General features: G+C 44.6%; 1 protein-coding gene across 1 annotated transcript; it reads right to left on the reverse strand.

The window, feature by feature from the left end:
• Positions 1-206: 206 nt before the first annotated feature.
• On the reverse strand, positions 207-15,138 carry ANKRD40 (ankyrin repeat domain 40). Its single transcript, XM_010386185.2, has 5 exons — positions 14,752-15,138; positions 7,792-7,940; positions 6,612-7,097; positions 3,919-4,100; positions 207-3,125 (listed from the first exon to the last, which is right to left on the reverse strand). Exons 1-5 carry the CDS (start codon positions 14,883-14,885, stop codon positions 2,979-2,981), a joined length of 1,098 nt encoding a protein of 365 aa, XP_010384487.1. The 5' UTR covers positions 14,886-15,138; the 3' UTR covers positions 207-2,978.
• Positions 15,139-15,676: the final 538 nt, after the last annotated feature.

The raw sequence follows: 15,676 nt of genomic DNA on the forward strand, positions 1-15,676 counted from the left end.
GAACTGGAAGGAAAGACACCGCACAAAATATCCGTCCCCAGGTGCTACTGACAGGGTATGAGCGGGATGTGCAGGAGGCTCAGGTGGAGAGAGGGCCCTTCTAATCTTCCTCCAGAGCGTCTGGTCTCTGGGACTGTCCAACAATTTGAACCCCCTATGATTAGAACTATAGTGCTGTTTAGGAAGCCAAAACGAAGGCGTATAGGATCGGTCAGTTAATATTTAATTTTAATAATACTTGTTATGTTTGAACAGTCAGCAATGCACAAAGAAAAAATCTTCAGTGAATGTTTACACACTGTGAACACATGCTTTAAATATGCAGTGGAGGAGGAGGGGTGAATTCACAGTTAACAAAGCTAAAAAAAAATCCTTGTTATAAATTACACAAAGCATATAAAAATATTTCTCTGAATGCATAGATTAAGACTTTAAACTCACCTACCAGCAACTGTGCAGTCTTATTCTACTGCGATACGCAGGAGTCAGTTGACCACAGAGGATTTTATAAAGGAGAAGAGAGACCAGCATAGGGCAGAGACACATCAAACCCACCTCTCACCGGAGACACCAGTTCCTTGCTTGCCTCTGTCGCTAAGCCTAGAACATGCCCTGCAGCTGCTCCTCTGGAGGCCATCTCCCAGCCAGGGGCCTTCACTGCTCCACTTTAATTAATCTGGGTGGCTGAAAGTGTTTTAACCCAAGTAACTTAGACATGAATTAATATTGAATTTATTTCATCTAGGATAGAACCAGACTTAACTTGATCAGTAAACTGTAACTTTTTTAGAAGCAAAGAAAAAAAGGTTACTACATCTAGTTAAATTCACTTCCGATTGGCTGAAACACAAAGGAGAGGCTGGGCGCCGTGGCTCACACCTGTAATCAGAGCACTTTGGGAGGCCAAGGCAGGTGGATCACTTGAGGCCAGGAGTTCGAGACTGGCCTGGCCAACATGGTGAAACCTTGTCTCTACTAAAATACAGAAATTAGCCAGGCATGGTGGCACATGCTTGCAATCCCAGCTACTTGGGAGGCTGAGGCAGGAGAATCGCTTGAACCCGGGAGGCGGAGGTTTCAACGAGCTGAGATTATGCCACTGCACTCCAGCCTGGGCAACAAAGCGAGACTCCGTCTCAAAAAAAAAAAAAAACAACAAAAAAAACACACACAAGAAAGGTTTCTTCTTTAAAGCACTGAAGAGAAAGAGGGTAATAAGTAAACTTCACTCTGCTATGCAAACACTGTACAAGGGTGAGTAAGTCACCAGCAGTAATTGGTGGGATACAATTAAGTCACTAAACAGAGTGATTCCGTGAAGTTAGCCTTGAAAAACATCTCAACCTCATTTCAGCATTTAGGCAGCAGCAGGAGGCCATTATCTTAGCACAACATTCTCTTCCGTTGACATCTTCTGCACGTTCTCACTCAACTGTAGTGTTCTAATAAAATTAAGTTAACACAGTTAGGAAGTTGAGTTTCTTTGGAAACTATAGGCACTATGGGGAAAAAGCTTCTTAAGACAGCAGGGATGCTCTTCGATAGCTGGCTTCAAACCCCTGCTCTCCTGTTTGTCTAAGTGTGCTAGTTCTTATTTCTGAAGTTTAGCTGTTTGTTTCAACAAAACAGTGGCTGCTCTTTTAACATTAATGACACTGAAGGAAAGGAAAAGAATCCTTGAATGCATTCTTTTAAAAAATTCCTATGCCATACTCAAGAGTTTAATCAGGTGTTTTGTTTCTGTTTTTCAGAACAAAGTCTGGTCAACTCATAATTGACTTTGTGAAGTGAATTGGTGGTAGTAGTAAGGGGATCACTAAGATCAAACCATTTGTTTACAAAAGCAACAGATTTCAGAATTGTGTAAAAATCCTAATAGTTTCAAAATAACCTTTATCTTTGATACAAAAATAAAGATGCTAACTCCTTTAGCTCAGTTTCCCACAATAACCTTTAAAATAGCAACAGATTCAGTCTCAAAAATTGCTTTTCATTTGTAGTGGAAAATGAAAGTGGAGAACATGGAACAGCAATATTTGTGCTCTTCTCATAGGATGCAGTTACACACACAGATGACTGGAATCACTTCAGAGTAAAAAAAGTGGGCTGGGTGCAGTGGCTCACACCTGTAATCCCAGCACTTTGGGAGGCCAAGGACGGGAGGATCACTTGAGGCCAGAAGTTTGAGACCAGCCTGGGCCACATAGTGAGACCCTGTCTCTATGGGAGGGGTGGGGGTGGGGGGCATTGTAAAAAAGCAGTTGCTCTTTTAGAAGGCATCAGAGAGCCCTCTAGTGACCACGAAGGGGAGTTAATGCAGAGATGACTCGAGAAATAGAGAAGCAGTCATGAGTGTTTACAAAGGAAAAAGTGAGGGAGGGAAAGCTCTTTTGGTTAACAGCATATTTACAATTAGGTAACTGTATTCTTAAATACTTTTAACCTGAGTAACATTTATAAATATGTTATAGGAACCCTCACAGTCACAAGTCACACTAGAATCCATCTGTCCAGTATCTGTGCTTTCCCCAGTCTTCCTCCCTCATAAGTTCCCAATGTCAGGAGAGTTGTGAGCATGCAACACCAAGAAAAACACATCCTGGCCCTTCAGGTGCACTGTCAACAGGAGTGGCTAGAAATAGGCTCCGCTGTCTCTCAGCTTCTGCTTAGACAACTCTCTTACATTCTGAACATAAAACACACTGGATATAGAACCTTCAGCTTCTGCCTCTCCAGACCACTTCTCAGCTGTTCAAAGCTTCAAGCAATAGGTTTATTGTGCACCAAGAGGCTTGGAAGAGTGGCACCGCTGCTTGGGGGTCAGGGGCTTCCTACCTTGGCAGAATGATGTTAGTACATACTACGCAGTGGCACCAGAGGCCCTCCCGGGCATCCGAGGCATTTAGATCAATGGCTTGTCCTTGGCCCAGAGGTGACGCACACTGTCATAATACTCAGTGATAAAAGTCCCTGCTGCATTAGTAAGTCAGTTTTGAAGCTCTCCTGTTATAACAAGGCCTTTCAGTCAGTGTGGATGCAGCATTTCTGAACAGAAAATTATTTTCACTTATCATCAGAACCAGTTCCAGCTCCTGGAAATCTTGGAGTCGAGCAACATCCTTGTCCTAAAACAAAAATATGTTAAACAGATTAACAAGAGCCACTTGTCTCCATATGTTTGGTGTACTGTATTGATACCAGTATCTTGTCTCATTTCAAAACCTAGAAGAAAAAAAAAAAAATCCCTGTGGCAGGCTAAGTCAGTGATAGTGCAACTAAGGCCCCAGGCTGATTGGGTTGCAAAGTGGAAGCCCTTAAAAAAAGCTCAGCAGCTGCGACAGCATGAGCACACACTGCGAAGGGAGAGGCTATGCGAAGGGAGAGGCAACACACAGATCAGTTTCCCGGGTGCCCTGAGAAGCCAGAAACCTGATGTTCAAAAACCCAGAGATGTATGAAGGACCACACATGCATCTATATGGATTTGCTCTGTAACTGAACTTGGTTCTTCACTTGCAAAACAGAAGGCACATCTAGTAGTGCACTAAGTTAATCCTTACAGATCACTAAAGAAACCAAGAATAGGAACACGTGAATGATAATTCAGAAAATTATCTCTGGTATCAACTTCCAAAAATGCCACTGTTGGCTGATCTGAATGCAATGGTGTTTCCAACTAGTTTGTAAGAATGTAACTGGCCAAACACCAGTTACAGATGTCTTTGTTCCTTCTCCACTCCACTGCTTCACTTGACTTGCCAAAAAAAAAAAAAAAAAAAAAAAAGCCAGTGGAAAATCATTCTTTGTTCCTTTTCTATTCTCTGTTTATTCCCTCAACTAACTCATATAACCAAGGAGGGAGCTAGGTATTTTCCAAATGCAAAAAGCAGCCATTCATGCTTAACAGACTTTTCTTACCTTTCTTAACAGAGTGTTGGGTAACTTTCTGATCTTCTCCACTTGATCTGGATTAACACCCAGCTCACAGCAACACACTCTGAGCAACTCTTGGTAGGTGAGCTCCTGTCGGTCCAGTTCAATTTCAATGAAATCATTTTCTCGAAGAGATGGGTTCTGAATTCTCACCTTGAGTACCAGCTCTAGAAAAAAAAGGAGAAATGTTAATGAATAGTTCTGGCACAGCACAGCCCCTGTTATTTAAGATCTTTTCCAGAAGATGGTTATACTTAATCATGCCAAAGCTCTGTACATGATTAACAGACCTGTTTGGTGGGAAAACCAAGTGTAACCAGCAGGGTTTGCTCAGGCCCAGCTCTGGCTCTGCTGGAGCAGTTTCCTGCATTGTTGCCCATACTTTTAGGCTATGGTTCACAAAGTAAGAGCAAGGCAGGGGAAGCCATTCCAGCTATGTAGAAGGATAATTTACTTCTGCCATTGGAGCTAAGGAGGCAAAGTCTTAAGAACAGGTTTGGGTATCAAACTATACATGAACAGGGGAAGGGGGAAAAAGGTTGGAAAGAAGGCATGGGCAGGATGTGAGTTACCCTAAAAAGATTGAACAATTATGGACCTAAAGGTATTTGTAAAATATGAAACTCCTTGCAAAAAAGACAGTAAAAGAGCCAAATGACAAGCTACTAATAAAAGCTAAAGTATAACTTGATGTGAATGTGGCACCTTCATGAAGAAGGGGTCTTATTATTCATAGGTCTTGGAACTAAGCAATCTGCTCCTTTATTCTGAACCTGGCTGCCAAGACAGCCCAAGTCAAGCACCCTGCTTTGTTCTGCTTTGTTCCCTGTATATGAATCCCTTGTGGCACCCCAGGTCACTGTTAGCACCTACAGTAGTAACTCCTCAAAAACAGGAAGTGAGAGAGTTACTTCTAGGAAAAAAGGAAAAGTAAGACTAGCTGTACCCTATGGTATTTGACTGGATTTGGAAGACTCAGGATGAACTTGTGGTTTTTAATATTCTCAAAAAGATATACACTGATAGAGAAATATGGGTATCTTTCCTGGCTATGTCCTCTCAGCGGGCCTAGAAGAAATGATATACCTGTAGCAATGAGGACACCTAGTGCCCACATCCTGGTGTCTAAATACCATTCTTGGTGGGCCCAAGTGGGAGGCAAATTTGCTGTGTGTCCTAAATACCATTCTCCACCAAAAAGAACCAGGGCTTCTTGGAGAAATGACTGATTCCAGGGTGGGAGGGGAAAAGTTATGCTATGAGCCTGGAACATCTTGCTGCACCAGAAAGTAAGGCAGTGCTCCAAGAACAATGAAGACACCTGCAAGGGACATAAGAACCAGCTTGAAGGGGCTCCCACTGGCCAAATCTGGGATAACTTGAATAATTGAAAATTGATAGTAACAGATTATAACCCACTGAATAAAATAAAGATATATGTGTCAATAATGATATTAATGAAGGAGAAGGGAAAGCCCTTCTTTACAGTAAAATACCAACTAATAAGTAGAGAAAGAATGATTGAAAATCATATCCCTGGGAGGCCGAGACGGGCGGATCACGAGGTCAGGAGATCGAGACCATCCTGGCTAATACGGTGGAACCTCGTCTCTACTAAAAACTACAAAAAACTAGCCGGGCGAGGTGGCGACACCTGTAGTCCCAGCTACCCGGGAGGCTGAGGCAGGAGAATGGCGTGAACCCGGGAGGCGGAGCTTGCAGTGAGCTGAGATCTGGCCACAGCACTCCAGCCTGGGTGACAGAGCGAGACTCCGTCTCAAAAAAAAAAAAAGAAAATCATATCCCACAAAAATAATTGGCCTGGACTCTTCAAAAAGATCAAGATCAAAAATGATAAAGGGTAAAGATTCCAGATTAAAGGAAACTAAAACGACATGATAACTACATGCAACGCATGATCCTGAGCAGGGCACAGGGAGCAGAGGAGTACAGAGAGTCCAGATAGATATCAATAGTACTATTTCTGTAATAGTACAGATAGTACGTATAATAGATGATAGAATACAAAAGGCATTGGTTGAGACAATTGACAAAATTAAAACATGGACTATGGATTACAGAACAGCATTACCTCAAGATTACATTTCTCAAATTTGGTCATTTGTACTGTAGTTACATAAGATAATACCTGGCTGGGTGCGGTGATTCACACCTATAATCCCAGCACTTTGGGAGGCTGAGGCAGGCGAATCACTTAAGGTCAGGAGTTTGAGACCAGCCTGGCCAACATGGTGAAACCCCATCTCTACTAAAAAAAAAAAAAAAAAAAATTAGCCAGGTGTGGTGGTATGCTCCTGTAATCCCAGCTACTTGGGAGGCTGAGGCAGAAGAATTGCTTGAATCTGGGAGGTGGAGGTTGCAGTGAGCCAAGATCACACCACTGCACTCCAGCCTGGGTGACAGGGGAAACTACATCTCAAAAAAAAAAAAGAGAATATCCTTGTTCTTAGGAAAAATATAATGGAAAGAATACTGAAGGGTATCAGGGTAAAAGGGCAAAAGGTAAACAATTTGTGAATTTGAGTAAAGGGAGTTCCTTATACTAGTCATGTAACATTTCTGTAAGTTTGTAATTATACCCAAAATACCTCATTAAATCCCACCTCCCGGGACACCAACTCCCCTGTTGCAGAGGCTGTTTGCTGATGAGGGGTTACCTTGCATATTAAATGGAAATGCTCCAGTGAAGAAAAATGGCTGGAATGCTGGCGCTGGTCCTGCATATGCCCCATTTTGAGGCTCCAGAGACACTGGTGGCTTGGACGGGACAGAAGAAAACAGGGAGCGGCTCTGACTCACTGGTGGCTGACAAACAGGACCCGGTTTTGTGCTTTCTGGTGTTCTGAGTATGGCAGAGGGGGCCGACACATCACCATTCTGAACTAGTGCCAAAGAGGTGTGGTCCCGGGGAAAGGCCCCTAACAGGGGAGGTTCCCCAGGGGGAAGCAATGGAGGTGAGCCATCTGCAGGGGGTGATGCAGGGGGTGTGGAGGGGCCCCCATTCTGCATCTGGGCTGAATCCTCTGCTGTGGGTGTGTAGATAAAAGGGAAGGCTGGGTTGGCCAAATAGTTGGGAACAAAGGGCAGTTCTGACTCCTTCTTCAGCTGGGGGAGATTGTCATCATCATCATCGTCTTCTTCCACTTAAAAAGAAGAAAACAGAACAGATCACAGTCCTTTCAAAATTACCAAAAAAAGGTGTCTTTTGGAAGTGGTGTCTTTTGGTATGTGACATTAGTCAGTGCTTATTGCCTCTGCAGGTCAGAAAAAAAAAGAATATTTCATTAGGTTTATGATTACCATGTTCATCATTATCTTAAATTTTACAAATAAAAAAATAAAACCTTACAATGCTGACCTCCCCAGAAACAACCTGGAATTACTATCTTGGCATAGTAATTTGCTTTCAGAAATAGAACAGTTGCTGGGAGCAGTGTCTCACACCTGCAATCCCAGCACCTTGGGAGGCCGAGGTGGATGGATCACCTGAGGTCGGGAGTTTGAGATCAGCCTGACCAACATGGTGAAACCCCGTCTCTACTAAAAATACAAAATTAGCTGGACGTGATGGCACATGCCTGTAATCCTAGCTACTCGGGAGGCTGAGGCAGGAGAATTGCTTGAAGCTGGGAGGCAGAGGTTGTGGTGAGCTGACATCATGCCACTGCACTCCAGCCTGGGCAACAAGAGCTAAACTCTGTCTCAAAAAAAAAAAAAAAAGAAAGAAAGAAAAAAAATAGAACAGTTGTTTGACCAGCATTAAGAATGTAGCCAATAATACCACAAGTCTTCAATGAGTCTAACGAAATCAAAAGTTCTCCCCAAACACAGACTCACCTCCCATAATCTTCCTGATTTCTCTCCTTGATGTTAACTGGACTGGCATTTCTCCTTTTGTGGTAAGAATTTCTTTGTCAGCTCCTGATTTTAACAGGTAAGAAACCACCTGACCATGGTTTCGTTTACATGCCCAGTGTAAACAAGTCCTGTCCCAAAGAAAAGAATGATTGAAAAAGAGGAGAGGTGATTTGGGATTTCAGATTCTAAACATTAGTAAATAATGTATATATAAGCCTGTTAGAGTTCAGCTAGAACCAGGTAACCGGGCTGGTAATCTCAACTTTTCACAAAGAAGATGATCAAAATATTTAATATGCTTAAATTTTGTTTTTAAATCTCATTTCTGGTTCCTGAGAAAAACTAACTTAACCTAGGAGTTTTAATTTCAATAGCCTCCAGGAGGTAAGCTCACTGGCTGGCTAACTCCAATGGTAACGTGGAGTGTACACTATCAGTATCGCTCATTAGATCATCTCAGTCTCTGAAACATATTTTTATATTGCTATATTCCTTTTCAGGGACTATGGAAACTCACTTCATATGCCACCTGAAGATTCAATATTATCAGGCTAATAACCATCTCCTATCAGCAGCTTGCTCTGTCACTTAAATTATTATTATGACAGCAGATATTCTTGTCTGAATCCCAGTTGCTCACTTTCTTTTTCCTTCTTACTTTTCTTTCCTTAACACATACACAAAGGATTTCCAAATTTCCATTTTTAAAAAGTTGGCTTCTTTAGTTCTCTCCAGAAGGCTACAAACATATCCTCATCTGCGTAAACATAAGGCATTGCACATATACTTTAATTCCTGAGGTACTTAAAAAATATATATCAACAACCAAAATTCTTCAAGAACAGGCTCTTCTAACATATCAGACTCATTTAAGTAAAACTAATCACTCAATATTGTACACAGAGGAAGCAATTCCGCACACTCTGAAGGGCTACTATTTTCATACTGTACAGAAACATAATTAGCATGCAGGCAAAACTCCATCTTAACAGAAATGAAAGATTCAGAGCAACTCAATCCATCCCTAGGTGCCAAAGCTGAATGTATATTATGGAAGGAAAATACTTCTTGTCCCTGTGTTTTGAAATGTCTTCTTTCACCAACTCTCTAATTGAACTGGGATAAATATCTTCAGAGCTCTTACAGCCAAATACAGAAATGAAGGTTGGAACAAATGTTCAATAGTGAAGGTTAGTTCACTAACCTGGGAAGTATAATTATCTGGAAAGTTTATATGGTTCTAGGAAAAAGCTGATTTGCCCTGGGCTTAGCATTAGTAACTCACAGAAAGTTAGTATATCTGGCTGGCTGGGAGCAATTCCACTGATGTCTCAGAGTGACATTCTACATTATGGCTCATTAGAATTAGATTATCCAGGTTCCTTTAAGGTGTATTTCATGATGCAATGACAAAATTATTGCTAATTTGGGAAAAGTAAGAGTCTTGTTAAGTTTGGGAGAGAAGAGTCTTGATCAAGCTCCCTGAAGGCAAGGAAGTGTTTCCTTGGCACATATACATGCTTAATTAATATTTACTGAATGGGCTAGGTATGGTGGCTCACACCTGTAATCCCAGCACTTAGGGAGGCCACGGCAGGTGGATCACTTGAGGTCAGGAGTTTGACACCAGCCTGCCCAACAGGGTGAAACCCCGTCTCTACTAAAAATCCAAAAATTAGCGTGATGGTGCACGTCTGTAATCCCAGCTACTGGGGAGGCTGAGGCAGGAGAACTGCTTAAACCCAGGAGGCAGAGGCTGCAGTGAGCCAAGATTGCGCCACTGCACTCCAGCCTGGGCAACACAGCAAGACTCTGTCTCAAAAAAAAAAAAAGTACCGAATGAGTAAACTAAGGATAAGGTGGACCTTGCTTGAAGTAGAAGGATCTAATCTATCCTTGATTCTGGGCAAACTGCAGCCTTGAGTGTGTTTGTGTGTGGATGTCTGTGGCACAGGCTTAAAAAGTGAACAATTATAATGATAAGTGAGCCCTCAAAAATGAATGAAGCATGATGAGAAAAAGATGCTCCCTTTTGGAAAAAAAATGCTCACTTGCTAGTAGTAGATCACTTGTTCATGGCAACCTTGAGCGTAAAGGAGGTAATTTACTACCAGTGGGTCTGAGAGACTCTGGGACAAACCAACTTGCTAAACTACCACCCATGTAAAGCAGTGTTAAGTCAACATAGCATGGCCCCCACAGCCCTGTGCCTTAGTCATCATCATTTACAGTCCAGAGTTGTGTGGCTCTGGGCAGCCATAACTCAGAGTCCCTGCAGCCAGGTAATATTTTCAAGTTCTTCATGAAGCATTATCCTTGGTCCTTAAAACCAAGGGGGTATGCATGACACTTGAATTACAACTGATGTGGTGGAATGACGAGTGATCAATCTAATTGATAGATTACTCTATCTTTGAACTTCAACTCCTTAAGCTTTATATTTGCAGTCAGAATATCTTATTAGTGTCGAAAACTATTTCAGACCTGAGGCATTGGGTGTCATTCATCAACCGGGCATCACTCACTGGCGCTGAAATTGTGGTTACTGATCAACTAAGAATTGAAAGCAGTCACCATTCTGCTTGGCAATGCGAGAGAGTACGTTTTTTGAGGGTAACCTTATATTCCATTACCCAGCACATTGCTTCATAATAAGAAAATAACAACAATAGCTAACACAGGTGTAACGCTTCACATGTTGGACATTGCTCTAAAGGCATTATATGTATTAACTTATTTAATCCTCTACACCCATGAGGTAATACTATTGTCAACATTCCCCCCATTTTACAGAAGAGGAAACAGACATCAGCAAATACATGAGCAAAGCATGCAGTACGCTAGGTGGTGATGAAGTGTGACAGCAATAGTAAAGCAGGGAAAGGCATTAGGGAATGCCAGAGGTTGTGCAACTTTAAATTGAGGGCCCAGGAAAAGCCTTGCCAAGAAGGTGACATCTAAACTAAAATCTGAAGGCGGTGAGGAAGCAAACCATGTGATATCTAGAGGGAAAGCATTTAAGAGAGTGGGACGACAAAACGCAAAGATCTTGAATCAGGACTGTCTGGTATTCCAGGGAAAGCAAGGAGGCCAGGGGAAAAAGGTAAGCAGAAGGGCAAATCCCATGAAATTAGCACAGAGGTAAGGAGGGAAGATGTGGGGACAAGCAGTAGAAATTGTAGGACCCTGTAGGCTTTTACTGAGTGAGATAGGAGCCATTTTTGAGAAGAGTGAAATGATCTGACTTATGTTTTAAGTCAGGATCCCTCTGACCACTGTATTAATTAAGGAGACTGTTTAATATAAGCTGAGGAGCAAGGACACTAGCTAGTAAGCTATTGCAATAATCTAGGCGAGGGAAACAATGGTGTACCAGAGGTGTAGTGGTAGGGTTAGTGAGTAGTTGGATTCTGACTGTATCTGAAGGTGAAGCTCGTAGAATTGGCTGACTGGATGTCAGCTGTGAAAGACAGGAGGCAAGCAGGGTGCCAAGCGTTCTGGCCTGAGCACCCCTGAGAGGCTGAGGAACTCAGAGGAGCAGGCTTGAGGTGGTAGAGGCATGAGGCGAGACTTGGAATTCAATCTTGGATATGTTGAATTTGACAAGCCTATTAGACAATTCCTCCAATTAAATCTACAAGAGGACGGGCGCGGTGGCTCACACCTATAATCCCAGCACTTTGGGAAGCCGAGGCGGGCGGATCACCTGAGGTCAGGAGTTTGAGACCAGCTTGGCTAACATGGTGAAACCCCATTTCCACTAAAAATACAAAAAATTAGCCAGGCGTGGTGGCACACACCTGTAATCCTAATTACTCGAGAGGATGAGGCAGGAGAACGCTTGAACCCGGGAGGCGGAGGGTGCAGTGAGCCGAAATCATGCATTGCACTCCAGCCTGGGTGACAAGAGTGAATCTCTATCTCAAAAAAAAAACAACACAAAACCTATAAGAAGCCTCTTCAGGCTACCTCAGATCCACTTTACTAAACACCTACTATGGGGCAGACATTGTGTTTAGGAGAGTAGGTCTGGAATCAGATACCAGGTTCGTTTTCTGGCTCCACTAGTTACTGTCAATCCCATGACCTTGGGAAGGGGCACTGCGCAAAGTGAGGAAATGACTTACTCTTTCTGGGCCTCAGTTTCTTCATCTGTAAATGGAGAGAACAGTAACTATGTCCCCAGGTAGTCGTGAACAAGCTAACACACGTAAAACACTCAGAACCCCATCTGTGCTGGCTGGGCGCAGGGGCTCATGCCTGTAATCCCAGCACTTTGGCAGGCTGAGGTGGGCTGATCACAAGGTCAGGAGATGGAGAACATCCTGGCTAACACAGTGAAAACCCATCTCTACTAAAAATACAAAAAATTAGCAGAGCGTGGTGGCAGATGACTGTAGTCCCAGCTACTTGGGAGGCTAAGGCAGGAGAATGGCATGAACCCAGGAGGTGGAGCTTGCAGTGAGCTGAGATGGCGCCACTGCACTCCAGCCTGGGTGAGAGTTCAAGACTCCGTCTCCAAAAAAAAAAAAAAAAAAAAAGAACCCTATCTGTGCTATAAAGCAAGTTCAATAAATGTTATCTATTTATTTTATGCTTCATCTCATTAAGGGCTCACAATACTCTTCTGGAACAAGTAGAAAATGAACAACGGTTAAAGTCCCGTCTAGGCAGGAATGGAGAAGACCCTGCAGGAAAGACCAGGCTCCTTCTACACAACACCGCCTCCCAGTGCCAAAACGGTAATTCACAGCTTTGAACCAGAGCAATGCTCAGAAAAGGTACATACACAACAGCAAGTTTGCAAACACCTGTAAACAAAACAGAACAAAAAGGTAGTATCCTCTGTTTCCTGGCTTTCTGGTCAGCTATCCAGGCTGCTTTCTTTAGGGAAATTAGGTAGATAATTTTTTTTTTTTGAGACTGGGGTCTCGCTATGTTGCCCAGGCTGGTCTCAAACTTATGGGCTCCAGTGATCCTCCTGCCTTGGCCTCCCAAAGTGCTGGGATTATAGGCGTGAGCCACCAGGTCCTGCAAGATAGACAGATTTTTTTTTTTTTTTTTTTTGAGACAAAGTCTCGTTCTGTCGCCAGGCTGGAGTGCAGTGGTATGATCTTGGTTCACTGCATACTCTGACTCCCTGGTTCAAGTGATTCTCCTGCCGCAGCATCCCAAGTAGCTGGGATTACAGGCACGTGCTGCCACCCCCAGATAATTTTTGTAGTTTTAGTAGAGACGGGGTTTCACCATGTTGGCCAGAATGGTCTCAAACTCATGACCTCGTGATCTGCCCACCTCGGCCTCCCAAAGTGCTGGGATTACAGGCGTGAGCCACCGCACCAGGCCCAGGTAGATAGACTTTTGAGGCAGTCTGGAAACCATGGTTCTGGTACATTAATAGTTATGTGGCCTAGGGCAAGTTATTCTCTGGGGTTGATCCTCTCTCCATTGCCCCTTTCAGTTCCAATATGGATGATTCCACTTAAAAAAAAAAAAAATGTAAACTCACTTTTTTGTTGTTGTTGAGGTGGAGTCTTACTCTGTCGCCCAGGCTGGAGTACAGTGGTGCAATCTCAGCTCACTGCAACCTACATCTCCCAGGTTCAAGTGATTCTCCTGCCTCAGCTTCCCAAGTAGCTGAGACTACAGGCGCGCACCACCACGCCCAGCTAATTTCTGCACTTTTAGTAGAGACGGGGTTTCACCATGTTGGCCAGGATGGTCTTGATCTCCTGACCTCCTGATCTGCCCACCTCAGCCTCCCAAAGTGCAACTCACTTCAACTCTAAGCTAGCAAAATAGTCTGGCTAAGCATTACCTGAATCAAAATTTTAAATTTTAAATACAGAGGGCGGAATAATGCCACATTCAGTAACTTTAAGTTTTGACCACCAGCAACATCTTAAGATAAGACTCCTTATTTAATTGGGACGAATTCAATTTGCAGGCAGACATCTAAAGTCTTGGATGACATTCTGTATTTGAAATTGTAATAAGAAAACAGGCCGGGTACGGTAGGCTCACATCTGTAATCCCAGCACTTTGGGAGGCCGAGGCAGGTGGATTACTTGAGGCCTGGAGTTTGAGAACAACCTGGGCCCATCTCTACTAAAAATACCACACACACACACACACACACACACACACACACACACACACACACAATTTGCCGGGTGCGGTGGTGCCCGCCTGTATTCCCAGCTACTTGGGAGGCTGTGGCAGGAGTGTCACCTGAGCAGGGGAGGTAGAAGTTGCAGTGAGCCGAGACCGTGCCATTGCACTCCAACCTGTGCGACAGGGCAAGTCCTGTTTCAAAAAAAAAAAAAAAAAGAAAGAAAACACTGGGTAGGATAAACAAATGAGTCTTCCTTCAAACAGGCAACTGTAGGCAGCAGCCGCAATTCAGTTGCAGTGAAACAAAAGAGAAGCAGAATGGTGACGCAAATGTGTGTTGTTTTTTTTTTTTTTCTCCTGGTCTTGGCTAAGGAAATCATGCTAGTTTATAAAATTCGTATTTGATCAGTTGCTTATGCTTTTAGCTCTGCAAGATGTGTTGTCCTCCAGAAGCACCTACGGCAAATTAACTCAACACTCGAATTGGGGTGAGCTCCAACGCTCAGTCGCTGAGAATCACAGCCTCCAGCACCGCTCTGACCAAGTGAGCCGGAGGCGCGGCGGAAGGGTGTAGGGCACCAGAGTCCCAGGGGGCGCTGCCCCGAGTGGACCACGTGGGCCTGGATTTGGGCAGGACGCGCTCCTGACCGCACGAGGCATGGGGGCCAGGGCTGGCCTCAAGAGGGCACAATCTCGGAGGCCCGAGGTGGCAGGCCTCGCCGTAGCCCCGGCGTCCAGGGACAGCGCTGGGCCCACGTCACGACTGACTGCCCCACGCCTCGGACCGGCTGCCCTGACCCTAGGCCTCCCCCGCTCCCCACTTACCAGCCGTTGACCTCATTTTGGGAGTTCACATCCACCCCGCTCTCCACCAGTTTCTGCACCTCCCGAATGTCCCCTAAGGCCGCGGCCTCCCGCAGCCTCTCCTGCTGCTCCTTCTGCTCTAGGAGGGCGTTCATCTTCCCCTCAGCCCCAGGCCCCCGCCCAGGCCCGCCTGCCCCGCCCCGCCCGGGGCCTGTCAGCGCCGCCGCCGTCGCCGCGGCCCGCTCCCGGCCATGGGGAGGGAGCGTGGAGCTCGCCCGCCCTGTTCGCGCCGCTGCCCGCGCCCGTCCCGGGATTTCCGCTCCCTCCCGCAGGCCGCCACTGCTGCTCCCGGCCCGCAGGCCCAGGCCTCCTCCCCGGCCGCGCCTCCCGAAGGCCGGCTCCGGGGGACCCTATTCAGTGTGACAACCCTGACCCAGATATTTTCCGTTCCGACCCGGGGATCCGGCGCCCAGGCTGGCTGTTTATGTAACTACTGCACAATATTATCTGCCATGATTCATTGACTATTTTTAGACCTCCCCACCCCGCAGTTTCAAGGGAGGAGGACAAGGCACATGAAAAGAGAAAAAAGCATAGTTGAGAGCCAGAAAAGCCTTATCCTCTGGTGCAGGCTGTTTACCAGGCATCCAAAATAATTGGTGGGTTCTTTTTGTTGGGATTTGGGGGTTTTTTGTTGTTTATTTTCCCCCCGTTTGGTTGGCTCCTTTTCCGTATCTTGCCCAGCAGGATGGGGAAATGGGCTGAAAACGATCCTACTATAATACGCCCATTATTACAGAGATAGATTACACCCTTCTTTTTGACAGTGCTTGGGGACAATTCAGTTAGAATCTGTAATTCAACTGTTGTTGTTTTACATCTCATTTTAGACAGGATTTCTTCTAACCTGGCTTTCAGGAAAAATATTTATATTGTGCTCACAGTT

The sequence above is a fragment of the Rhinopithecus roxellana genome, chromosome 19 (assembly GCF_007565055.1).
Source record: "Rhinopithecus roxellana isolate Shanxi Qingling chromosome 19, ASM756505v1, whole genome shotgun sequence".
Classification (NCBI taxonomy): domain Eukaryota; kingdom Metazoa; phylum Chordata; class Mammalia; order Primates; family Cercopithecidae; genus Rhinopithecus; species Rhinopithecus roxellana.